The sequence below is a fragment of the Ammodytes marinus genome (genome assembly GCF_949987685.1).
Source record: "Ammodytes marinus genome assembly, chromosome: 4".
Classification (NCBI taxonomy): Eukaryota; Metazoa; Chordata; class Actinopteri; order Uranoscopiformes; family Ammodytidae; genus Ammodytes; species Ammodytes marinus.
Genome location: NC_137233.1, coordinates 28280320 through 28308081, shown reverse-complemented (window position 1 = coordinate 28308081; position 27762 = coordinate 28280320). Strand labels below are relative to the sequence as shown.

At 41.6% G+C, this 27762-nt stretch overlaps 2 protein-coding genes across 2 annotated transcripts; both read left to right on the top strand.

The window, feature by feature from the left end:
- Positions 1-2188: 2188 nt before the first annotated feature.
- LOC307249863 (trypsin) lies at positions 2189-9517 on the top strand (the record flags this gene model as incomplete). The annotated part of the gene is made up of 5 exons (XM_080026748.1): positions 2189-2252; positions 4854-5013; positions 6742-6883; positions 7571-7837; positions 9347-9517. The coding sequence occupies exons 1-5, from the start codon at positions 2195-2197 to the stop codon at positions 9515-9517; spliced, it is 798 nt and encodes a 265-aa protein (XP_079882874.1). The 5' UTR covers positions 2189-2194.
- Positions 9518-11757: 2240 nt separating this feature from the next.
- On the top strand, positions 11758-14063 carry LOC307249116 (calcium/calmodulin-dependent protein kinase II inhibitor 2-like). Its single transcript, XM_080025750.1, has 2 exons — positions 11758-12360; positions 13217-14063. Exons 1-2 carry the CDS (start codon positions 12192-12194, stop codon positions 13288-13290), a joined length of 243 nt encoding a protein of 80 aa, XP_079881876.1. The 5' UTR covers positions 11758-12191; the 3' UTR covers positions 13291-14063.
- The last annotated feature ends 13699 nt before the right edge of the window (positions 14064-27762 follow it).

Genomic DNA, 27762 nt, shown 5'->3' with positions numbered 1-27762 from the left:
ATTAAAATCAAGGTACTTTATGCTAAAATCATCATGAACTTTATTGCTGTAACGCAATGTATTTTTGGATCTACAACATTCTCCACAATAGCTGATTAAATTCTGAGATAATAAAGACATAGATACCTCCACATAAAAGGTATGGCAATCCCCTAAGGGGTGATGAATGTATGCATCAAGGTGGGCTATGTGATTTCAAAAAGGCTGCCTTAAATCACCTCATGCTTTATCCTTTTGTTTTAATCCATACAATGTTAAATAACTCATTGTGGATTTCTGGGAAATGATGTGCTCTCACCATTTCAAGGGCGGGATTTGTGACCTCCTGGAGTCACTGGCTAAAAAAACAGATGAGATTGGTATCGACCTTCCTGCCTTACTTTATTTATAAAAAGAGAACGTACGTAGATACGTATTTTTTCCAAAATATCAATGTATTCCTCTAAAATCATTCAAATAAAGTTAGTTTGTATGTGATAAAGTTTCAGAAGTTGAATCTTAAATCAGAAACATGTTTGCCACAGTCACAGTTTGCCTTGGTTTTGTTGTGCTGCATTCTATATCAGATGTTTGCTTCACAATAAAAGATGAAACCAAGCCATGAAAAAGAGATAAAAGGAAACTAGAACTACTGCCTGGCGGTTATATGCATACACTGTGTGTGTATATATATATATATATATATATATATATATATATATATATACACCGAACAGTGAAAGTACATTTTTGGTAGGCAATGCTTAAAGAAGGTGAAGCTAAGAAGCTACAATATGGTACAAGGTCCCTGCGACCTAACAATATGTAAGGTCAAAGTGACCTTGACCTACGACCTCCAAATTCCAATCAGTTTATCATTGAGTCAGAGTGGACATTTGTGCAAACTTTGAAGAGAATACATCAGTCTGTATGTATGCGATCACAATATGAAAGGTCAGTGACCTTCACCTTTGACCTCCAAGATCTAAACAGTTGTGTGTAAGTTTGTGCTCAATTAGACAAAAATCCCTCATATCTTGAGATATGATTTTGCGTTCATGAGGCATGAGGTCACTGTGACCTTGAACTTTGACCTCCAACATCTAATCCGTTCCTCCTTGAGTTAGAGTGGAAGTTTGTGAAAAGTTTGAGTATAATATAAATAGTTACCACTAGGGGTGAGTGAGAAAAAGTTTTTTTTTGTAACTTCACAATTGTCCAAACTCAGGTTAAATATTAGCAACATTTCACAAAAAAAGATCATGATTTGTGTGTGCTTTGTTTACATTTATGAAATAGTAAAACAAAATCCACAGTTTACGGTGAATGTCTGTGAAGTCGACCTAGTCTTGGTCCAGGAAACACCTGACAGCGGGAGGCCACACAAAGACTTCTCTGTCGTTCTCCTGGGTGAGGCATCAATTATTCAGCTCGCTCTTAATGTGGGACAAGAGGAGGTCAGGCCAGATCCTCCATCCATGCTATGGATGATGCTGACTTGCCAGAAAGCTGATGATGATGATGATGATGATGATGATGGGTTATTAACAGTGCAGACACGGATACAATAATGGCTGATGATTCATGCTCATGGAGAGGAACATGTCCGTCTCGGCACCACACACACACACACACACACACATACACACACACACACACACACACACACACACACACACGCGCACACACACACACACACACACACGCACACACACACGAAGTCGGCGTTTGAAACATTTCAGCACGGATAAGCCTGGATGATGATGACACAGAGCATGCTGATACAGTGTAGATGAACCCGCTCGGCACAATACCCAGTGTTGCCATGACAACAGTGTAAGGCCTTTCGACAAGTCGGGAGGGTCAGGAGAAAGACTGGTGATAGTGCTGGGATGGTGCAGTGGAGGGGGGGTGTGTGCTGGGCAGTTTTTGAAGGTGAACTTGTGGTTGCTCTCTTTCCTTCTCAATCAATGGTACAGTTGTTGGAATGCTGCATGTAACAGCCAAGGATGAAATCAAAAACTTTTCTTTCTTTTTTTCCAGAGGAAACTGGAAGGTTGACATGTTGATAAAGGACTGACACCCACTGTTTCCAGAAAGGAGCGGATGCACAATGCTGGGGACGGCAGACAGGAGCTGAGGATACTGGTTGTCTGGCCGCAGGGTTTTGAGCTGCTGGTATGGTGCAGGATTACTGTTTGAAACCTCCACAGCTATGATGAGCCTGCTCATGTGTTTATGTTTAGTGCTACTGGACCTCCCCACTGTCCACAGTAAGTACAAGTTCTTCAGTTTTCTAAACAAAATACGTGATGAATTGCTCAGTTTGCTGGTCTCAGCTCTTACTCCAACGCTTGTAAAAGAGGCAGCCAATTTAAAAGTTCTCAACTTTTGTTCTCAAAGGAATACTTTAACTTTTTTGAGAAAAAAAAGAACATGGATTTTCTTTGCTGAAAGATAGAGGAAAAGTTCAATACCAATCTCATTTCTCTTCAGTGAATTTGAAGCTTGAGCCTGTTAGTGTAGCTTGGCACAAAGGCTGGCAACAGGGGGAAACAGCTAATCTGGGTCTGCCCAAAGGTAACACATCCATCTACCCGTTGCTCCGAATCTAATTAATGAATCGTGTTAGTTTAATCCAAAGAAAGACTGAAGTGAAGGTTATTTGCCAAACTTCTTGGCTGGGAGCAGTAACTTTATGGAGTCTATGATGGTTGGGCTGGCAATCAATCCGTAGAAAAGTATGAATTATAATTTCTATCCTTAAGATTCAACTAACAACACATTTGGCAAAAGAGAAAATGAGCATATTCCTCAAAATGATGAACTGCTCCTTTGAAATCGTTTCCTCTACAGGGTCAGCGGTTCAGTTTGTCATAACACCTCAACAATGTTCATAGAAAATATAAATGACTCCAACCCACGGTTACGTAAATTGTAAGGTAAGGTCTTCAAGGAAATAGTCTTCACTGTTGGCATAATGTCTCCTACTTCTTAACCTGAGAAACCAATGCACAGCAGTTGTGCTGTTGCATAAGGGCAGGCAGGAAGAGTCCCCTGCACTCTAATGTTTCAGAGGCCAGAGTGAGGTGGTGACACTAGAAGGTCAGGTTATATTGGATTACCTTCATCACGCAGTGGCCTCCCAGGTGACAGAAAACCACTAATTGTTAGAGTGAGTCAATGGGCTTGAAGGGGGGATTAGGAGGACCTCACTCTTCACGTTTCTCTTTGGTTCACTGAATCCTTTACAGGGTTTTTTAGATCAACTTTCAAAGAAAGATTGAAATTCATACCTGGAGAGCTGTTACAAAACGTACAGGATTGCTATCCAGTAGTTTTGATGAAGGCATGAAGGAATAATTTCAGTTTGTTTTTATACGAACATGATATTTCTTTTGCCATGACATTTTTTTTTTTGGAAAGTGGTTTTAACCACCTTCCTTTAGCTTTGGTAGCGCTGACTTGGAAAATTGTCAAACAACAAAATAAACCTTTGATGAGAGTCGGAAAAAATATCCAAGAAATCTAACAATATAATTGAGCCACAGGGGCGACTGTGGCTCAGCTGGTAGAGCGGGTCGGTCGATGATCAAAGGGTTGGAGGTTCGATCCCCGCCCTGCCACCTGTGTCATAGTTGTTGTGTCCTTGGGCAAGACACTTCACCCACCTTGCCTCGTGTGAATGTCGATAGTTAGCCTGCCATCGGTGTATGAATGTGTGAGTGAATGGTAACGTGGGAAAGGAAAACAGGTCTCCCTTGCAAAAGAGTCTTCGGTCTCAATGGGATATACCTGTATAAATAAAAGCTTAAAAAAAGTCCTTTTTACTTATCTTTCCAGGTTATGTTTCTGTGTGACCTGGATATCACAGAAATAGATAGATTTCTAACCACAAAAAGGTGCATTGTTCATTTCCACTGATTAAAAAGAGCCTCTACTCCAATACAGCAGTGAGCCATTATAGATGGTTATTTCTGTGGGAAGGAATTAGACAACTTAGACACTCTACTGTCCGTCCAGAATGTATATAGTGCTGTCCATTATCTTCAGTAGCTTGTGCAACATCCTTCTCTCCCCAACCAACTCTAGGGACTCCAGAGCGATCCCCAGCAGAGATCCAGCCTTCATCAATCTGTTCAGTTTCTTTGACTAACTTGCTTTGATGCTGCTTCCCCAACAGGTGGCTGCAAAGAAAACAGATATTTCCACATCTGACTGGTAGAAGATATGCAACATCCTCTTGCACCCATTGAAAGATTTAAGCTTGATCACCAAATACATACTGCTCTGTCCCTTCCTAGATAGCCCCCATGTTGCATTTCCAGTCCAGTCTGTTGTCAAGGTGAACGCCCAGGTGTTAGCCCTCCACCACCCCTATCTCTTCTCCCTAGATGGAAACAGGGTTCATCTCTAAGGCCTCCTGATCCTCCCAAAATCCCACACAATCTCCCTCATCTTGGTAACATCTAAGATGAGGTTGTTGTTCCCACACCATGCCACAAAGCTGCCCACCAGTCCCCTCTGTCATTACTCTGTCTCCTGTCTAGCACTGACACACCACACAAGTGCTTAGTTATCTAATTATTTCTGCAGTTGAAAGCACTCTAAGCTGTATTGGAGGTCTGAGGTGTACTGAAGAGGAAAGGTGATAGTATGGTCCTCTACAGTGCTCCTGTGCTGCTAACCACTGCCCAGACCCTCAGCTGCACAAACTGTCAATAATCCAGGCAGTCGAGGAGGGGTCTTATCTGCATCTTTTGGAGCTTTTCACACAGCAATGTAGGCTTGGTTGTGTATTACACAACTCCAAATCCATCTAGGACATCTTATTTTTACACCATTTCCTGAAGCTTTTCTTTGTTTGCATACAGGCCATGTGCCCAAGAAAGGACGAATAGTAGGCGGTCACACCGCTCCACGAAACTCCATCAAATACATTGTGTCACTGCAGAGCAGCAGGGGCCAACACTTCTGCGGTGGATCATTGGTTCACAGATACTGGGTGCTGACCGCAGCACATTGTAACATCGGGTAAGAATCAACTAAAACTGTTTATGTTGTATGCTGTTATTGTTGGATGAAAACTCCCAAAACCCTAATGTATGTTCATTAGTTTTATTCTGGAGATGTTTTGTGCTTCTTTATGTTGGATCGATGGGCGGCAAAGTTGGTCAATCCATCAATTTTGGTCCAGAATGAAATATCTCAACAACTATTGAATGGATTGCCATAAAGTTTTGTATAGACATTCATGGTGCCCAGGCGTATCTTAATGACGTTGGTGATCCCCTGACTTTCCCTCTCTCAACAGCTATATGGGATAGATTGTCATGACATATAGCACAGACATTCATGTTCCCTAGGTGATGAATTTGAATGACTAATATGATCGTTGAACTTCTTGTTTAGCACCATCATCAGGTACAAGATTTTGTTTGGTTAATGACCATATCACATTAACGTCAGGCGTAATCAGCTAATTTTAGCATGCTTAACGTTCTATGTATTGCACTTATTTTTTAACACCAAAAGTAACTATAAAATAAGAAGTTCAAACTCTGCTTACTTTCTCACCTCTCACCTCCACCTGTCAGCTTCTGCTTACTGTGTATTTGAATCTAAACATATGATTATTCATCAAGTATAAGGTGTCGGGGTGTTGTGATATTATTCCAGGGTTGTATGTGATTCATGTATTATATCTATTTTGAAAAGGGAGTTAAATGAGTCCTGTCAATTACCAGTGGTGGCTATTTAAGGCAGGGATGGGGTTAATGTGTTGATGGTGGTGTTAGTGACTGTGTTGCATTGTGTTATGCTGAAAATCGGTTTAAGAAAAATGCCCCAGGGTGGTGTTACACCAGATACAGTATCTGCCTTTGCCTCCTCAATACCTCCTGCCACAAACAGGCGCATTTTCACAGTAAGGATCCTCAAGAATGAATTATTAAGGCTATTTTTCTGCCTCCAGAACACATATTTTTTCAAACACTGCTTCCCTTATAACTGTAAATTGTGTCATGATGGTTATGTTTGTACTTTGCTCAAGGTTAAGATCAAACTGTTTACTTGCAGAGGAAATTCTTCTGGCACCCTTTCAGTGGACTCTATAGAAGTGCCGCTGTAGAAGCTAATTTGTCATGATTTTATATTGTGAAGCAGATGGTCCCAACAGATGCCTTAAAGCAAACATCCCTTCTGCCACCAGTAGGTAACGTCAAAACAATGCTACTTGATCATGACACAGAGTCAACCTGTGGCAAGTCAAACAGCACACAGATAAAGTCCAGTCAACTGACCTTGGCACATCATCGGTGCATTTGTGTGTGTGTGTGCGTGAAGTGTGATCTTGTCTCGATCCAGGAAATTGGCCGTATTTCTGTTATACTGTCCCATCCCTACTTGCTTACAGTAAGCCATTGTTCCCTGGCAGACAAACCCTTCTGACTTCATGGCAACCCGTGTGCTCACTTTGCCTTGTGACTTTCAATCCTGGTCAGGATTCGTCATCACTTACTGACATTTTGATCTGCCCTTTAAATCAACTAAGACACTGTAAGAATGTTAGTATACGTCAGTCTGATAAATCATGATCATGTTGGCTCCGGTTTATGTTGTTGAAAATAGGCCTGTGTTGGTTTTGTCTCCTTTTACTGCCTCCAATAGGGGTCAGAAATGATCGAATCTCAAGGCCATAATCTATGAAGTGCTCAAATGGTCGATAAATGTGATGTCAAATGGAAATGCCCTGTCTTTTAGGGCAGAGCACATGATGATAGTGGCGGGCGACTACATCGTAAATTCCTTCGAGGGCACCGAGCAGTACGCTAAACCCCACAGGCTGGTCATCCACCCCCTATACAACAGGAGCACCAACAATGCTGACATCATGCTCATTAAGGTACTAGGGGAGAACGGGGGTTTGTAGCCACGCTTTTTACTCTAGTGTGAATTGCTCATTACCAAAACATCTTTTAATAGTCATTCCTACATTAAATTGAAGCTTAGGTGTGACAACTAACCCCTTTCTCCCCTAGAGTGCAGAGATTTAGCCATACAGTAATGGTTATCAAACTTAAACTATCTAGAACGTGACATTTCAAATGGATTGATTACTGTGTGTTGTTCAAAAATAGTGAAGACATCATTAGTCATTGAGCCAGCTTGGCAAGAGCCACAGTTTGTCTTTGGCAGACAGTGTACAGTGGGTTTATCAGGGATCTTTCTGATGAAAAATTAAATGGGGTTGATGAGAGCAGGGTTTGTGGGCTTTAAAACCAAAACAACTATTCAAAAATAGAATGTAATTAAAAAATATGTCATATGTGTCTTATGTTCTCACTGATTTACTATTAAATGGAGTCTTTTTTAGTCTTTTTTATTGTTGTTTGTCTTTTTACTGTTTTTGTATTGTATTATGGACCGTTTTCTCTCTGTGTCTGGAATAAAATTAAAATCAAAAATCAATATTACTGTAAACACACAGATTACCGATCAATATAATATTGCACATATTGACAATGTTTTACTACATTTCTTATTCCTCACGTGCCCTCTTTGAAACTATACTTACATTGTATGCCCATAGTTGAGAGCCCCCATGGTGCTCAACAGACATGTGTCGCTGGCGCCTCTGCCCAGGCAGGGGACAGGAGTGGTGGAAGGCTCGGTGTGTCGGGTGTCTGGGTGGGGCTACAACAGTCTGGGTGGAGGCCAGTCCCCCTTCACCCTGAGAACCGTCACGGTGCCCATTGTTTCCACAGCAAGGTGTAACAGCAGCGAGTCCTTTAATGGAAACATCACAACCAACATGATCTGTGCTGGCTACAAGACCGGAGGAAAGGATGCATGCAAGGTACAGGGGGACAAAGGCTATTATCTTCTTTCTTCAAGCAATTACATTTGACCCCTGTCAGGTCAGCTGTTGTTGCACATTAATGGCTATCCATTCCACCCCATTGTGACATTGATCTTTCAAAAGCTATTAAATCCATTTTGAAGTAATAAATTCACAAAACTTTGGTCTCCCAGCTTATGTATATCAAATAGCACATGCATGATCATCTTTGTCATGCACTCACATTAGATCAAAACAATAACACTGTTTTGAGAAGCTTATCCAGCTGACATTCAAGACATCTGCAAACGAGTTGACACAAAGTTGATCAAGTCTATCAGCTCCACGACACTCTCTCTGTATCTCTCAGTAGGGCAGCATTTATAAACTGGTATCACCCCCCGACACTGGTGCAGGAGCTCATTAAAATCCTAAGAAGCACCCACGAAATGTTTCAGTTGTTAATTCTACTGCTAAGAAACATCCTGGACGTACAGAAGAAGGTATTAAATCCATGCCCTCTCACAGAAGGCTTACCTCATGTAGATGCGCCGATAGTGTTGTTGTACTTACTCAGAATTCCTCATGGGGGCGACAGAAGCACTACAGCTTTAAATAGCATTGGGGCTGAAAACCTAACTGTTGGTTATTTGTATCATGGAAGAATTTCTGCCCCAACGTTTAGTGTGAGAAACAAAAGTGACATGAAATCCAATGTGTCATCTACCAGTAGGCTTTATTTAGCCTTAGGTGAAGAGCTTAAAGACTTGTTAAAATGTGCTTTATTTCAACACTGCAGTAGGCAACTTTGAGTGTTGGCATTTGCAAGTGGCAGCAAGAGATTATGATTTGATGAATCCAACCATGCTGTTAGAGTGCAGTTTGGCTTTTCACCTCTCCCGTTACCGTTTCACATCAACACTTTGAGGCATAATTGATTTCCAGATATGTCACATGCCAAATGTAAGGCAGTGCATATAAAGCTTTTCGTAAGGGTCAACATTTTCATTAAAAACCCACGTACATGAATTGGCCAATGTGGTTTGCTTTGTGTGAAACAAATTTAGCGTTATAAATTTCTCATAGGCTTCTGTGGTTTTTATGAGTGTGAAATATAAATGTTTTACATCTTGAGTAATTAGCCTATTTTAGTCGTGAAACATGAATTATAGATTGTTCTGTTTTATGAGCGAAATTGTATCGCATCTCATTTGAAAACAGGCCAGGGCGTTCTTTTCTGTTACAGTAATGTCTTTTGATTTAAATTAAAATTGACGTTGTGTATTGCCTTTCCCTTATTGTCAACAATAAAGAAGTTATGTAACTTGGCTGGGAGATATGAGACGCAGGAGTAGTAAATCCTTCCTTGAAACGGTTGCCTTTGTACAATTTTTTTGTATCCTGTAACCCCGTTCGTGGAAATTAAAGCTGCTTGACTGTCAACTATGAGAAAGTCAGATCATTGGTTTTCTCATGAAGTACAGTGTGGCGTGACAACTGATGGAGGGTGTGGTCTTGTCATTGCAGGGTGACTCTGGGGGGCCGCTGCTGTGTGAGGGGCGTGTCTATGGCGTGGTCTCCTGGGGCAACGGCTGTGGTGATGCTAAGTTTCCAGGAGTCTACACGGCTGTGTCCAAATTTCGCCGATGGATAGACCAAACCATCTACCGGTCATACATACGCTGCTACAAATACTGATTTAGATAATAGCCTAATGAAACAAAGATAATGAAAGCAGCCACTTATGCCCTAAAAAAAAGGATAATTCCCATCAAAATGTTTGTGCTGGCATGGACTCAAAAGTCAGGTCTGTGGAAATTGTGCAGACCCTCCTCTGAACCATTCATCCTCTGATTATTCAAATGTTTTTTTTCATAATGGTGGGACATCTCAAATCACCTTGCTATGAAACCTCTGCCAGCCACAGTTATTGTGTGATCCACTTCAGTGGGAACTTTTTAAAATATGTAATTATGTGTGAAAATACAAAATACCCTTTTATGGAATTAAATATAACACATTTAAGAGAATGTGTGAAGTTGTGTCAGAATTGAGTGAGTTGAGTTTGACTTTGGCAAGTTCTTCCACACCAAACTCATCCAACCATGCCTTTAAGGACCAGGCTTTGTGCACAGTCATCCTGGAACAGAAAAGGGCCTTTCCAAAACTGTTACCACAAAGTTGGAAGCGCAGAATTGTCCAAAAAGTACTGGTAAGCGGAAGCATTAAGATTTCACAGAAAAAAAGGGGCTTAGGCCAGCCACAGAAAAACAAGCCCATTATCCTTTCTCCACCAAACTCTTCTGTTGGCACAATGCAGTCAAGCAGGTAACGTTCTCCTGGCATTTGCCAAACTAGACTGCCAGACAGAGAAGCACAATTGGTCACACAACATAACTAGTTTCCACTGCTCCAGAGTCCAGTTGCCTCCAATTGGACTGAACGAAACACCTCAAATCAAGTCTCATACTTTTGCCATAGTGTTTGAGAGTGTGTTCAAACTGTTATGGGTTCCCCTCTTACTCATCTGTACATGCAGCTCTGCAGCCAATTATTTTGGTTAGAAAAATAAGTTTTGATTTCCTTTTGCATTTCTGATTCTCTATATTATGGGCCTTATCAATACCCATATAATACAAAAAATAATATTAGCAATACAAAGAACTATTCTGTTGGCAATATGTTCACGTGCCGTGACACTGAAAAGTGAGTATCGAGTTGTTCTGATATGGAAGGTGAGCCTCTGATAAAATCGTGGCTTCTGCTCGTCCACAGGGACAAGGTGTGTCATGGTTGCAACTCCGCAACTTCTGCTTAAGGATATCACCTTTCGTTCATTGTCCGTGTGCTGATATTGGTTAAGTAAATCTGAGAGAGAGGATATTCTATGTCAAGATTGATGTCATTCACTGTATAAGACCCCTTTGTGCTGATGTTATAGAAGACATATTTATGTAAATAGAGAAGAAGGCAATGACTGGTAGTCCCGATGAGAATTTGTATCCACCCCTGAAAACAATCCCAGAGGACTTCAATGAAGAAAGTAAACCGGTTTCATACCGTACTCTGATCTTGTAACTTTCCACCTATTGTCATAACAAAAGAGAAAAATCCCCACCATGTTCTCAAACTGGATCCTATTGTTTGAGGACATTATGCACGTGTCTGTTATGAATCATCACCTTATCGGTAAATATAGTGTGAGTTTCAGAATACTGGAATGTATTGTTGAATTGTTTGTTTTAATGTGTGTGTGTGTGTCCGTGTGAGTGTAAGAGAGGGAGAGAGAGAGAGAGAGAGGTATACTTTATTTAAGAGTCCTACTAGTATGTCTCTATATGATGTTTGACGAAGTTGTCTGAATAATTTACTATGTAAAACCTGGAAAATCATCCAATTTGGAACATGGATTGTGGATAAATAAATAAAAAACACAAGCTGGTTTTCAGTGATCAAATACCCAGACAGTATAATAAAACTGCTTCCTGGAGTGGGTCAGTGGTTCCCAGCTGTGAAATCTTAAACCTCCATCCAAACACACCTCACAGTAATATCATAGTTTTCTAGAAATGAACAGCGCAGGCCCTTTGTATTAAACTGGAGATGCGCCATGGGACCAAAAGTTACATCCTACGAAAACACTGCCATCCTCTGGTGAGGGTTGACTCGATGGACACATACCTTGCCCCAAAACCTCAAATAAAACTCCAAATGAGTCATATAATAAACAGGTTGAGAGGTTAATATCCCTAACTTGTCGAGTGGGGGCGCGTTAACGACGTCTTTCCAGAGAACCATGTTGGTTTACATTTGTGTGCCATCTTTGAATGTAAAAACGCCATTCGTTTGATTGCATCAAGATCCTGGAGAGTGGCATATTGGTAGCCTACAACACGAGTCCCGACTGGAAGCCTCTTTGGGCTGCACCAGAAAAACCCCCGTACAGCTCTCTCGCCAGGTCTCCCCGGAATCCATGTTTTGCATCGCTCCTCAATTTGCATTTCTTCCTCAGATTTTCCGTGCGACGGGTTCAGCCGCTCCAAACCAGCGGACGCTCCACGGCTCTATTGTACGTGCGCCTCCATTTCCAAAGCAATACGCACAGAGAGAAGAAACCTCTGGAAAATTTGAATAATGTTGCCGAAGCTCCGCGAGCGGGGAAATTGAGGACATTTTGATTTACTGTTATTTCTGTGGCGTACCCACGGAGACAGACACGTGTCTACGGGGTAAACAGAAAAGGCTAGATCGTGTCAGCAGACAGCACTGTTTTCCCCCCTCCTTTTGTTTGTTATAGACGGCCGAGTTTAGGCTTGGCGACGGGGCTATACATTTCAGTTCGTGCGCCTTGGTGATAAAGACGCATTTGGAGATGTCGGAAGTGCTACCTTTCAACGAAGACAAAATGAGTCATTATGGAAATGAGGGCGACGAGGGACACCTTTCCTTCACCTGTCGTCTTCAAGACACCAACAACTTCTTCAATGGCTCACAGAATAAACGTCCGCCGAAACTCGGACAAATAGGCAGGAGCAAACGGGGTAATTATATAATCAAGGCGTTTTCGTATGCATGGTGATGTGATAAATGCGCACGGTATTAATGGAGCATAATTAAGGATGTACTGTATGTGTGTGGCAACACCTATGCCTTGACATGGTCTCCAGTATTGTTTGCATTCGTCTTGGATGTATGGTTTTTGAAATATTCTATTCGCATTGCAACACAAGTTGGATGCGCAGTGCGTGCTGTTAAATGCTTCTAATATGTTGCTCAACACAGTTGCGCTGAATGCCTCCTTTCAACTGAGTTCTTGGAATGATTGAGATGTATTTAGGAATGATTGAGATATTTACTGAGTAATAGGAATTTTTTTTGCATGATCTTTTGATTGGCGTTCTGGCTTTTTGCATTCCTGATACAAGCCATGAGGGGGTCCTTGAACATTTGAGGCTCACTTATGGTGGCACATGTAGACACACAGTTGTGACACAACATGGACAAACATGGCAATCATGGCAGCATTTAAGAATTGCATTTTGCGGGTGTACAGCAAAGAGAGACACACAGAAATTCAGACATGCACATTGACAATTATGCCTCACACACAGACAGACACACACGCGCACACACACACACACACACACACACACACACACACACACACACACACACACACACACACACACACACACACAAATATGAAACACATTCATGGATATCTTTCCATTTTTGCATGTTATTAATCTCTCATACACACTAGCCTACTTCTGCTCATGCAGCGCAGTGCTAATGGTTCTGGGCTTTAATGCCATCCTGTCAGTCGGTGGGTAATTTTAAAGACGCCACACCAAGATGAGCCCCCCTCATTAACTCTCTCTCCCCTGTCATCCACAGTTGTGATTGAAGATGAGAATGGCGACGACGAAGCCCTGAAAAATGGAACAGAGAAGACCCCGGCAGAGGCTTAGAGCGCACGGCTCACCGCCCCCCCCAAAAGATACTCTTGAATTTTTTTATGGCGATATTTACCAGTTTTAATCCAAAGACACTGTATATAAGCACTTTCTCTCATGTGGCAGCAAGCAGCACTTCCACGCCCTCCTCTCCCAGTCAGTCATGGCCATCCGATGACACACACTGGCAGGGGCGGGAGATGGCAGCAAAGGAGACCCCAAGGTGGACCCCCCCACCCCGACACACAAACACACTCACGCAAACAAACACACCCTGGATAACAGGGTTTCGCCATATAATCCGAAAGTGGGAGAACACAACAGGGGGGGGGGGTGGAAAGAGAGAGGAAGGCGGATGAAGGAGTTGACGCTGTCGAAGCACAGAAATCAGGGACAGGATACAGAAATAAATAATGATCTAACAACTAAAGCACATACTTCTCCTATAACAGAGTTTGTAAATATGGAAAGGGTAGCCCATATTTTCTTGCACAAAGTGGGAAGCGGTAAACTGGTTTGTTCTCTGTATTGAAGACTTTTATTTATTGATCCTCTGGAATATGTCTTTTGCAGTGACTTAAGGACTGAGGGAGTGATTCTTTTTTTTTCTCGAGAGAACTAGGAGTGACTGAGAGTTCTTTTTTTTTTCACTTAACAATTCTCGATGTTGCCTGAGTGTGTTTTGTTACCATACTTTGCAGCTAACAAGTCATTTATATACAGTGTACCTCCCACCTGTTTGTAAGCTTCCCAGGCCTTCACCTGGATTGGTTGATACTGTAACTTGACTGTACACACCCTATTGATAAACTATTTATATTGCAATGTGCATTATCGTGTGTGCCAAATCTCATGAGGGATATACTCTACTGGAGAACTTGCTCTTTTTTTTGTGCTTTATACATTTACTCATACGATTCAGTCGTTTAGTTGGGTTGCCATTTTTTAGGGCTCTTTCTGAAAACACTGAAAAACCAACTCATGCATGGCAAATATGAAATCATGCATGCACGGCAGAAGCTCTGAAACTCTTGTGTGTTCTTGAAGCACCTCGTATACAGCTTTGAATGACAAACCTCGAAAAAAATCTCTGAATTCTGCTTTGTACTGTACAATTCACACTGATTTGTACAGTGGCCTAATATCTTGTAATAAATATTATGACAAAGTACTACTTACTGTTTAGTGTTGATTGTGGTTTACAATGAGAAATGGTGTACTTGATGTTGCTTTTTTTTGTTTTTTTTTAAACTGTAGCAAAAACACAAAAGTCTAGTTTTGTATGCGGGAAGATAAAGACAATAGCAAATAGCTTGGCCGACTTTTAGATATGTTCCTTGTACAGTTTCCCCTGTTGTTATTGGATTGCCTATCTGGCTGCCAAGGAAGGTCAAGTCAGCATTTTCCACTGTGAGAAAGTAGCATCCCCATTCCTTGAAAAGATCAGATATGGAAGGAGACCCAAATGGGAAGAAAGACCAGTTTAATAATCCCATCAAGAATTTGAAATCCACACTTTGTCTTGTTCGAAGGAGAGATGAGACACACTCGGCGTGGACAACACGTGCAACAGACTATGATCTCCTGAAGTGCTACAGTATTGCAAATGATTCAGTGGGGGGGGGGGGGGGGGGGGGGAAATGTACACCACTGCTACCCAATGCAATAAATGTCTGTTTGCATCTCAAATCTCAGCTCCTCTCTTTAATCAAGTCCTCCCCTCTAACTCCATTTGCCAAAGATGTAAATGATGCAGGGCCGCCGAGGCATGAGGAACACTGATGAGACATGACATTTCCGACTCTGCTGTGGTGACTAAATGATTCATGTGTGTGTGACGAGCCTCTGTCAGCGTATGGCGTCTTAATCCCTGGACTGCCATGTTGTGTGTCAGGAAACCTATACATGCAACCAACACACAGAGGCACACACACATCATGTCTGTTTCAGCTCTAAATGCAGGCGAGACTAATATATAGCTAGTCTGCCTCCCTGCCTCCCCTGTCTTCTTGACAGACATGAAAGGGGCTTCCTGGGCTGGGTACCATGGTAACAGATGCACCTTGCACTCGATGGGTGGTGCGGTGGGGTTTTTTTTTCTTCGGTGCAGAATAGTCTTCCCTGGGCCTCGTCTTGATACCATCGATATCTTTAATGGAATGTTCTCCGTTCTCTTATCTCTGCCCTCTTCTCTCAAGACCCCCTATTCACTCGCTGGCGTGATCGCATTATCCTGCCAAAATACTTCCCCTCTTCCAAGTCGGCAGTCAACCATGACAGTGGCACCCACTGCAGTAACAGCCTATCCCCTCACACAGAATGAGTGGATGTTACAGTTAGGAAGTGATATCGATGGTCTACGTTTTTTTTGTGTGTGGTGGATCCACTTGTCCAAAATGTTGCAGTGGAAGTGTGATTTGATCGAAACCAAGCTTGGCACACAGATCAGTCTTAACAAAGGGGCAGCGACGAATCTGACACAGTCAAAACTGTAGGACTTAACCAGTGACGTGGTGCAGACAATCATAAGGGTTGACCAATATCAGAGAAACTAAAAAAAAAAGTTTGAATCTTAAGTCAACTTTATTGTCAATTTCTGCAATATGTGCCAGATATTTTTTTCTCTCCAACCTGAAATAAAGTACAACGGATAAAAAGATAATCAATATAAATAACAGATGAATTCTAAATAGTGCAAAAAGTAAGTCAAACACATGACAGTTTGTACTGCAGAAATTATTACATCATTTTGCACCCATATAGTAAATCGCAACTAAAAAAAGGCCAGCTACGCATGTGACTCATAGTAGGTATAATACTAATTACAAGCATGCGTCACCTTTAACAGAGATTTGAAAGGAATGTATTCAGTCCAACAGAGTTACAAAGAGACCAAAGACTCACTGCCTGAATTGCTGAGTTGCGGCTGCATCACTCACAAACACTGAATATCATATCATAGTGCATTTCAATATGACAGTGAGTGCCAAACGCCGGAAAACCAAACTAGCAATAAGGTGTCACATGTGAACACACATTTTCTTAATAACGCCTCAACCCTTCACCTTCACAAGATATAAATCAACACAGGGTCAATTGACAGATATCAAGATGATATGACACACATAAACTAGTATCAGTGAGTGTCATCCACCTAAACTGCATTGTGCATTTTACTGAACCATTTCAAATATATTTAGCAGGACTTTAAAATGTATTGATTTTTAGTGCAACATTTTGATTTGGATTCCTCAATGACAATAATGATTATCTGATACAGCTACAAAACCGGAACGTCCCATACTTCAAATGCTGTTTATTAGGCTAACCAAAAAGTTACTTCCCAAAAAACTACAAACCTAAAAAGTATTTGGAACTGTAATAGTGGGATTATGTAACAAGGTACATGTGGTTCATTGTGTTCTATGTTTTCGTCTGCTACAGTTTTCCTTTTATCCTAATTTCTCTTTAAAAAATCATAACTGGGAAGTTAAAGTAGGTAGAATACATCAGATGTGGCTTGGAGCTGAAATAATGGAACATGCATGTGAAAGGCAACAGTAGTGTGATTGTGATCAAAAGTAAGATTCAGAGATAATTCACTAGTATTTATCAAGCCACATAAAATAACTGTCCAAACAAATGGGTCTTGATTTTTCAAAGGTTTCCACAGAATACACATATCTTAATTCCTGAGGGAAAGAGTTCCAAAATGTAGGAGCTACAAACTCAAAAGCACAGTCTTTCTTTGTCTTGAGCCTGGTCCGTGAGAAAACAGGCAAACCCTGATCCTGATGACTTGAGATTCCTACTGGTTTTTTTTTATGGGTTCTATACTGCTACTGTAAAGCATCCCTGGGTTTCATATATAAATCTAAATCATTGTTATTAGTAGTATCATGATGTAAGCAGGTGCCTGGCCATGCAAGGGCTCTGGAAGGGATTCCTGAATTCAAACTGTGTGATTAATTGGATGGGAGCCAGCGTAAGAGAGGTGAACATAGAACTACAGTAATGAAGACGAGAGGAAGGCAGCAAATTATCATCTCCCTTACATTGAGAAAAAAAACTTAATATGCATACAATATTTAATCGAAGGCTTAGTCACAAAGTTTCCAAAAGTCCAGCTCTCGGACTTCACATTTCTCTTGCTCATTTGTTCCTCACAAATATTTTGATAAACAGGTACAGTATAGTGTCAAATCAAGTGTTTAACTGCTGAGTCGACTGTCCAAAGATCTACCTACTGACTCTCTATTTCCTGTGCTATGCTGACAGCCTCATCATGCATTGTATATACTGTATATAATGTATATCTAACAGTGGTTATCTAGGAAGACATATATTTCTCAGTTTATTTTGGATAATGTAGCCAATATCAGGCTGATATTCGTAGCACATAGTCATAGGTCAAGGTATACGTGTTTAAAATGCAGGCTGTGTGTTTATAATGCACAATCCTTCATACTGTAGCTTCACACTACATATGCTGAGTCCTATGCTGTTATCACAGAGATTTAGCACGTGCTGCTCACCTCAGGCTGCACAGATAAGTTCAAATTCAAGCACATGCAGGAGGTTCAGGTCTGGATGAACATCGCTGGAAGAAGAGCCTTAAAATGACACTTAACCGTGAGCTGATTCCTCCATTATTGTCATGTATGTAATGGGACAACGGGAAGCTCATTATTAGCTTAGCCACTATTTGGATAATAGTGTGGCAAATGGGTTTTGTAGTGCAGGACTGATGAGAGGCCAATCACTGTGAAAGAGGGCATACGGGGAGTCAAGATCTGGATTGCTGTGTGAGGTTACATAAGCTCTGGCAGGTGTAGGAGAGACGGAGAGAACGAAGGAGAGAGGGAGAGACATGAAGGAGGGAATGAGACAGAGATATTGGAGGGAGAAAGAGGGGGATGAGAGGGCGGAAACCGCACCCTGCAAGCACACACACACACACACACGTACACACACGTAAACACATACACACACACACACACACACACACACACACACACACACACACACAAAATACACACACACACACTCTGGACTGAGTGACTTTCACACAGTATAGTCGCTGAGAAAACCCAGTGCTAGCCTCTCCTTTGGACTCCTGAGTCTGACCTTTGCGTCGTCGCAGGGAAATACCCGCGGTGACCTCCCATGCTGAGCCACTGTATGGGAAATTCACCTCCTCTCTATCTTTGCCCCGAATCAATGGGCTTTATATGATGCAGTATAATGGAATGTGTATGGCATGCAAATGGCCACAGAGACTACATTTGCATTTCATTCCATTACATGTGTGCATTTGTGTTTATGCGTACAGATGTCTGTCTATTTATTCAGATCTTTGCTATTTGTGTGTATGCATGGATGTATGCAGGTATCGGTAAGTACCTTTCTTTGTATGCGTGTGTGAGTGTGTGTGTGTGTGTGTGTGTGTGTGTGTGTGTGTGTGTGTGTGTGTGTGTGTGTGTGTGTGTGTGTGTGTGTGTGTGAGAGAGAGAGAGTGGGTCTGTGTGTGTGTTGTGGGCAAGCTCAATTGGCATTGGGATCAGGTATTCTCTCGCTGATTGATACTCTGCTGGGAATTCACAAGGACGACCGCTGATAAGAGGGAAAAAAGGGAAATGCAGTCCTGGGTTTGATAAATAAATAAATATCCCTTTAGACGCCACACCAGAATATTCTGTCTGCATCCCGAGTGGGGGTGTTACATCAGTTTTCTTTTCTTCTTTTTTGGCAGAGCTGAATCACAGGGGTATGACACAAAAAAAGCAAGAAAAACCCCAACCCTGCCTATGATGTAATGGTAAAACCCACTTTGGTTGCGGCTAAATTTCGATCACAGATTACATCAATCTTTCAAACAAGTTCTTTTTCAGAAAGAAGTCTTTAAAAAAAAAAAAAACTCATCTCCAAAAACCCTGACGTCATATATAGCGTGAGAATCCAGGGCTAACGGATGAGACTCACGGGGCAGAGTGATACAATTTGTTTTTGACAAACAGCAAACAAAGACAAGGCACATTAACATTAAACACTGTCTCTCTATCTCTCTCTCTCTCTCTTTCACGCTGTTTTCCAAGGAAAGTGAAGAGAGCCGGAGGAGGTGGAGGGAGGTGTGTGTGTTTGTGGGTAGGAGGGGGGGGGGGGGGAGAGAGAGAGGGTGTGAGAGGGGCACAAGAGGGAGATGAGGAGATAAGAGAGATGGAGAGCCAAGAGAGAAGGGGGAAAAGAGTGATAAACAAAAAGTGAGAGTAGAGGAAGAGAAACAGAGGCTCGATATGACGAAAGGAACGCCAGGGAGAAACAGTTCAGACCCACCAGATGGTTACTATAGCAACCACAGCCCCAGTCTCTCTCTCTCTCTCTCTCTCTCTGTCTCTCTCTCTCTCTCTCTCTCTCTCTCTGCCTAGTTGCTTTGTTGCTGCTTTAAGTCTGTGGAGGGAAACCAACGGCTGAGAGAGAGAAAGAGAGAGAGAGACAGCTTTTTACATTTTGGTGCAGTGGCATCGCAGAAAAACCTCATAACCAACTTTACATACTTGTGAAACCCACTTGCATAGATCCGGCATAATATAATTTACCTCCTCCCGGTTGTGTTTTTCTAGCAAATTTATGTCACAAACACCATGCCTACTACGGATGCAGTGGGTTCATCCTATAGAACAATTCCCTGCAAAACATGTATGTTGATGTACATGCATTACGGGCCATGGTTTCATTGCGGGGGGTGGGGGGGGGGGCAAGAACGGTTCAAGGAAAAGGCTCCATCAGGAGTCATTTTGTGACCTTCATAAATGCGGTGTTTTACCTTTGACCCTGCCTTACTCACACAGCCACCCACATGCATCTGCTGTGTAGATACACGTGAACGGGTTTGTATTGCTAAAGCGTGCATTGCTGTAAACACTGCAGACATATTTGAGATGCTATGAGCGTCCTCCTCAAGCTCAGCAGCAGCAGCTTCATACACAGAATGGGCATCGGATTTCTTCGTCGAGATCAAATTCGCCACTGCAACGAGCATAACCACCATTAAACGCACACAATCATATGTACGCTCACTAATGCAGCCTGGCATCACGCATGCACGCCCTGCACATACTCACATACACGCACACACACGCACACACACACACACACACACACACACACACACACACACACACACACACACACACACACACACACACACACACACACACACACACACACACACACACACACACACACACACACACACACACACAGACACCAGCCGGGAAATATCCAAACTGGGATACACAACAAAGGGAAGAGCTTGCGGGCCCCCCAGCTAATCTCATGCATGGAGATCATTTTCAAAACAGAACAAAATGGTGGCCCATCGCTCGGTGGCAGAGTGGGTCTCCGCAGGGCCCCCGGGGCGGCGTGGCATGTAACTGTGTACGCGTGCCTCCTGAATAAAAGATGCTGACCTAGATGGAAATCCGCCATTGGTCACTTAATTTGTCCTACATGCGTGATTGGCTCGTGGCCAAACACACAATATAGCTGACCAACTGACCGAGAGCAGAGGTGGTCGTGTAGGTGTGCAAAATGTCGCGCAAAATGTCGTCGAAACTTCTCTATAAAGCGTTGGACCGAAATATTTCCCTTCAAAATTGAAAATTGAAAACACAATTATTTGGAGTTACGGTCAATCATACATATCGTTAATGTACCACACTTTTTATCAATTTACTTACGGAACGATTTCTCCCTGTTCTTCGTGCCAGTGTTATTCTAGGCTATATGTTGTTCTCTCCTAGGAAAAACAATTATTCATCTAAAGGGCTTTATGCTGCATACATTTCCAATGACAGACTCATAAGAGAATACATGGGAAGCATTTTTACTTGCTCAATCATCAACTTACATTACACAGCTCACTGATGCAGACTGTATTCATGCAATGTGCCAGCTCTGGCCCACGTGGGACTAAACATAGTACATATGTCTGCAGGTCTTTGAGCATGAATGAGCCCGACTTTCAGGGTGTTTTGTATCAACATTGTACTGAGCCCTTCTACATTATTGATATGCAATTTGACTGCACGACATTAATAAATGATTAAGGAATTGAAAATTGTTGAGCCGGAGCTTGACAGTCTCAAAGCTGTTTGGCCACGACAGATGAATGAACAAGACCTCATGATTGTCGATGACTGCTGAACACCAACTTGAATGAGCAAATGAAAAGTCTTGCTTAATCTTTTTTTCCAGGGTTTTATAATGAACTTGTGGCTATTTAGCCCCTTCCTGTTTCAAAGTAATAATCCAGCTGTTTATTTACAGTATTGGTTGGGTTTAGCAAGAGCTGGGTTCTCCCCTGGAGAAATTCCAGAAGGAGGGTTCCAAATGCTTGAGGTTGCTTTGGCCAATCTTGGGACCACTAACAAACTTTTTTTTTTGCCACAACATTACAGAACCTTTCATTTGGTCTCTCAAAGACAGAGAAACCAACTGGTGGGTCCAACCCTCCAGAGAAGTTAAAAACCCTGAGGAAGAAATTAGCAAAATAAACTGCTAATTAGTTGCAAATACATAAATCCTGCTACAGGGCAGCGTGAACATACAGAATCATGATCAGTTCCTGGCTTCAAGTGCTGAATAGTCTTTTTTTATGTCCTAGTATTGACACGTTATAACAGAAACAGGGAATATTCTTTTCAAAAATCTCTTACCTCATACCCATCATTTTCTATTTTTACGACACTGGACACATTTCCAGACTACACAAGTTTAGTCCTCCATGAACCCTTGACGTCCAGTTTCCCTTTATTATATAACCTCTTTACTAGCTTTAAGGTTTTTAAATCATCTCACTACAATGTTTCTGACGCTATCATGCCTATTTGTGCGTCATGGTTTTCCAGCCATGTATTGGAGCTATGATATTTACAGGGGAAAATATTCAAATCCAAGATCCATCAAACCGTGAATTGCTGTGCACTTGTGTGTTTCGTGCATCATTTCAGACAAATTTCCCCTTTCCTGTATCTTTGGAAATTTGAGGTTCTCCACTAGAATTCAAAACACTCGTTTAAATACAGTTACAAATAAAACCACTTCTTTGAGGCTTAGAGCTGAATTCTGAACAGGGAGGAAGGCTTAAACTGTGTCAAAGAAACAGCCAAATTGTCTTTAAAAACTCATCATTAACAACGAAAATCACTGTAGATTAAGAGTTTAATTAATCCATGAGTTTTAGGAAAATAAAAATGATGTGAGTGATCCCCAGAAACTGCCATCAGGTACACCATGTTCCGTTTGACCGTGTTGATGTAATCAAAATGTTAAATCTGAACCTGTGCATAGACATCCAAGTTCTAAGACTAATATCACTTATCAGAGCTTTTACTTTCCCAGCAGCATTTCGTAAAACAGTCAGGTCCGTAATATGGAGGCTAGATCCCTGACTCTGACAACGGCAAGCTGTTCCGTCCACATTGAAATTCTTTGGTGATGTCCACTCTGCACCATCAGCCTCTCCGGCTAAGCCTCAGGAATAGCAACCAGCTGTCAGCCCCTGACTTTCTCACTCTTTCTCACTCTTTCTCTCTCTCTCCTTCCTCCCTTCCTTCCTTCCTTCCTGCCATCTCTTACGGTATCTCACTTCCTCTCTCTTTTCTCTGTACTCTCTCTCTCTTGTTGACGGAAAACAAGTTCTGCATCACCCTTTTAATTCTGGCGTGGGTGCGCAGGTTGTGTGTTTTTTTTCTTTTCTTGTATAAAAAATGCACAGAGCAAGCAATGAGGTGCACAGAGTGAAGGATCAAGAAGAAGGCGTATGAATCTTAATGACTTCTCTCTCAGGAGAAAGTGGGAAGGAGAGGTCTGGGGAGAAGCCGCCCCTTAATCTCCCCCTCTTTCTCTCTCTCTTCCCGTCCGCCTGTCTGTCTGTCTCCCACCTTTGGACCTGTGCGCGCAGCTTGTCAGTATTTACGGGATTTGTCTCCCTTTGATCCAGATTAATTAGCCGACGATGGACAACCAAAGACCTCAAGGCGGCCATGTTTAAGACAGAGAGAGAACAAGGCAGAGGAGACAGACTCTGCATAGTTTTACACATGGTGCCTTTGTCGTCACTGCACGGTATCACAGCCAGCACCTTTACTGGGACCAGGTTGATATAAATATTGGGTATGGGATGCTTATATTATTTATTTTAGAGCAAGCAACGTTTGTGTAAGTATTAGACATATCATTAGTTAGATCAAGTGCTATACAAGGTACACACTAATATGGACCTGCCCTATGACAATGATTTTGGAAATCAGTCTGAAGGTGTTTTCCTATTTCAAAATGACAAACCCAGGTACAAAAAAAGAGAGGTTTTGCCCATCTACCAACATCTTTGGGACAAACTCGAGCACCAACTGAGAACCATGTCTTATTGGCTGACATCGGTGCCTTCAAGAAAAGTGAACACTTTAATAGAAGTATATTAATGACCATGGTTTTTGAATATAACATTTAGGGCTGCGATTAACGGTTATTTTCATTATCGATTCATCTTTAAATTAAACAAAAATGCCTGTTTTCATTTTCACAGCTCAAGGTCATACCATCAGATCTCTTGTTTTCTTGGACCAACAGTCCAAAACCAAAATATAACTAGTTTTTTCTATCATGTGACAAAGAAAAGCAATTCATCTTCACATTCAAGAAGCAGAACATATTTGGCATTGTAGCATTATGACTTAACATGACTAAAATGATTGATTGAATATCAAAATAGTTGCTTAATCATTTTCTGTCAATCTGAAAACGTCAATAACAATGTGTTGACGATCCCATATGGTTGTAAGGTTCCAGCTTTCTTTGTTTAGGTGTCCTTTCACTTTAACCATATGGTGCATTGTCAACCACCATAAAGAAAAGAGAAGCTTAACCTCACTACTGTATGACTACTTCAAATCAATGCCTTACGTTACCCATCCCTCAATATCTAAAAAAAAGAAGACATATTTCTAATGTCAACCACTCCTTTGTCCTTCTGCCCTCTCTCAACTAGTTAATCTGATAAACACCTCCTACACCACGCATATTAAAGCTGCACTCATCAATATTTCTATTTGAACAACAGGTCCAATGACTTTGTGTAATGTGAGAGGTTTCACTCATCACAACAATTTTTTGCTTGCTTTGGTTTTATTAAGGCCCAAAAGTTTACGATATATGGTTAACTTTCACGTTGCCTCGTGTGAATGACGATAGTTAGCCTGCTATCGGTGTATGAATGTGTGTGTGAATGGTAACGTGGGAAAGGAAAACAGGTCTCCCTTGTAAAAGAGTCTTCGGTCTCAATGGGATATACCTGTATAAATAAAGGTTAAAAAAAAAAAAAAAAAAAAAGACAGTGAGATAATAACCAACACCACAACACATTACCTCGCTACCTTCCCCCGATTTTGAACACAGTAAGCTACTGAAGAAGTACATATATTTTTCATAAGTTTGTGAAAACAGAGCTCAGATGAAGAGAGGAGAGCAGAACTTGGACTTATATTTAACGTCTGCTGGATATGTAAATAAACTACTGCTTGCCAACACATGAAAGATTTATGAGGCCAAATCAAGTGTGTGTTTCAATAATTAGCTTGCTGGGCTGCTCAGCAAGCAAGTGGCAAAAACATAGATAGATTAATGTTGCTTTCAACATCTCCGGCCTTTCTAGACTTGCCATCTACACCTTTCCACCAGAGTCCCCACCTAGCCAGTCTGCCTATTTATCAATGTATATAGGAGACGGCTAGCGCTCACTGTCTCCCAGATCAAAGCCTGCTATACTTTTCATTCAGTTCTGCCTGTCTGTACTTGTTATGTCTTCATTCCATCCTGCCATCTACTGTCTGTGTGCCCTGTAACAATAGATAGTGCCTGTAACCCTTATTGAAAGCATTGCTTTCTCTTTGCAGAATGTAAGCTATGCCGTTTTATCACACCTTCCCTGCCTCTTCGTCGGTATTTGGGTTTGTGTCTTATAGACTGTTACATCCAACCTTACTTCTAATCGGTTCAATGTGGTTTGGTTGAAGATGGTAAAAGAAGAGTAAGAATGATCCATAATTATGTCTAATTTCTTCACTAATTACCTCTCGCTAGTCATTTCTATTCTGTATGTTGGGGGGCTTTAAGGGTTAAAACGAACCAGTCAGCCCATGATCGTGACACCATCCCCTACTTTCTCTCTAAGCTGAAGTCACACCTGACCACCAGTGAACTGCTTGCTCCCCCTCTCACAGTTCAAACCGGCCTTGCGGCAGTGTATGAATGATTTAATTAACCTCTGAATTAATTTTTTATTTTTGTGTCATACCATTGAAATGGACCAGGCCACATGGGAATACATGACACATCATGATTAACACCACATGGAAACAAAGAAGAAGAAAAAAAGACAGAAGAAAATATTGCCCCAAACCACTTGCAGAGAAGAGCAAGAGAAGACACTTAAACATGTTATCTCAAAACTATTATCAATACCAATTGATCACTTTTTTTCCCCTTTGTGCCCAAGCATTGTCCAGACAATCTGCTAAAGTCCCATGATTTCATAGTCTCCCAACAAAAGCAAAAAAAGCAATCATCAATAACATTATAATGTCCCGTTTCCAGGTGAAATGGTAAATACCTCATGATGGGAGCAACTAGCTATTCAATTTGGATGCAAAAGAAAATGACAGAAAAAGGGACTATAAAGTCTAAAACTACACCAATTATTCTGTCTATACCTTCTCATCCAACACTGTTATTTTTTCTGTTGCATAATTGTTTATTTTTAACTCGGGGTATATCATCATTTACCTGGATGACAAAGGTTCAAGCCCCTGTGTTTGCACCCTATACTCAAGTGTTGTAGTGAAGCGTATACTGCCTACATAAACTTTGACATAGTGTATTTATATGAGCGTGGAGTATAGTGTTTGACTTTATGTATCCGTGGGCTGAGTGTTTACCTTTCTCTCCAAATTGTTCACACGGAAAACCTATTTCTACTGAGACCCATCTGCTTTGATATACTTTCTGTCATATTCAATGCATGAAATGAATCCGTATGTGGCAATACAAAGTCCGTCTCTCTGTCTCTTCCAAATTCTCTGGGGACCTCGAGCCTTACTTTTTACTCTTTCTGTTGCCATGGATACCTCCGGCGAGGCAGCTGATTGGAGGCAACAATAAACTCAGCTCTTTCAAGCTTTTGACAAATTTGTTTCCAAACTGACTATCTGGGAGACTCACTCACACACTGAAGCAACCACCCCACAATCCTATGCACATACACACACACACACACACACACAACACACACACACAACACACACACACACACACACACACACACACACACACACACACACACACACACACACACACACACACACACACACACACACATACTACATGTGGATGAACTGGCACTGACGCATACATACAGAGCAAGGCTGACCGTTGGATGACAGCGGAACAGGGATCAATGTAATCTCCTTCAGCACAGTCCAAAGCCACTGTCATCATCTATCTATCTATCCCCGTGGAACAGGGGAAATGTGTGAAATCAATTCTGCATTCATTTAAGGAGCAGCCATCCACAGCGCTCTGGCTCCAGAGGTGACCCCGAGTGCTCCAGCATTGTCCTTAGTGGAGGCCAGCTCTGTAATAGCCTTAAGCACCACACTGCAGCACTATTCATATACCTATAATGTGCCAAAGCAGGGAAGGCTACATGTTTCATGAATGAGAGAGTGGATGGTTTCAAATTAAGAATAGTAGTAATGAATAATAATTTGATATTTTTGGGAAATAAGCTAATTTGATTCCTTGCCAAGAGTTAAATAAGACATTTGATGCCACTCATGTCTGTACTGTAAATGTGACGCTGCAGCCTGAAGCCGGTTAGACTAGCTTATCATAAACATTAGACCCAGCTAGCCTGGCTCTGTCGTTAGGTACAATCTGCCTACCAGCAACCCCAAGGCTTACTAATGTTATATGTTGTCTCAAGTTAAAATAAATAAATAAAACAACTTCCTGAGTGGCTCATTTTAGCTTCCATATATGAAAAGAAAATTCAGTGACTTGTGTCTATAAACCGTGTACATGATTTAATACACTGATTGCTGTCTAACCTACAAGTTGAAGTGGTCAACAGTAAGCATGCAGGTTAAAAACTGCATTGATTTGCACTTTCAAAGAAAGTTTTCAACATGGGATTCACTCACTCTCACTCAGTGCATGTTCTGACTGATTGAAGATGACTCATTATTTCAGCAAGGCTGCCAATTATGTTGTCCTTCTAAATAAACCTCAACTATGACACTGATTACTTTCTGAGAACATGGCAATACATTCCTGTCCTCATGGTTGGATTAACAAATTATTAACCCTATTCGTTAATTCAATGCAAAAAGTTCAATGCAAAAAGTTACTGTTCGGCTAGGGTGCCTCCCA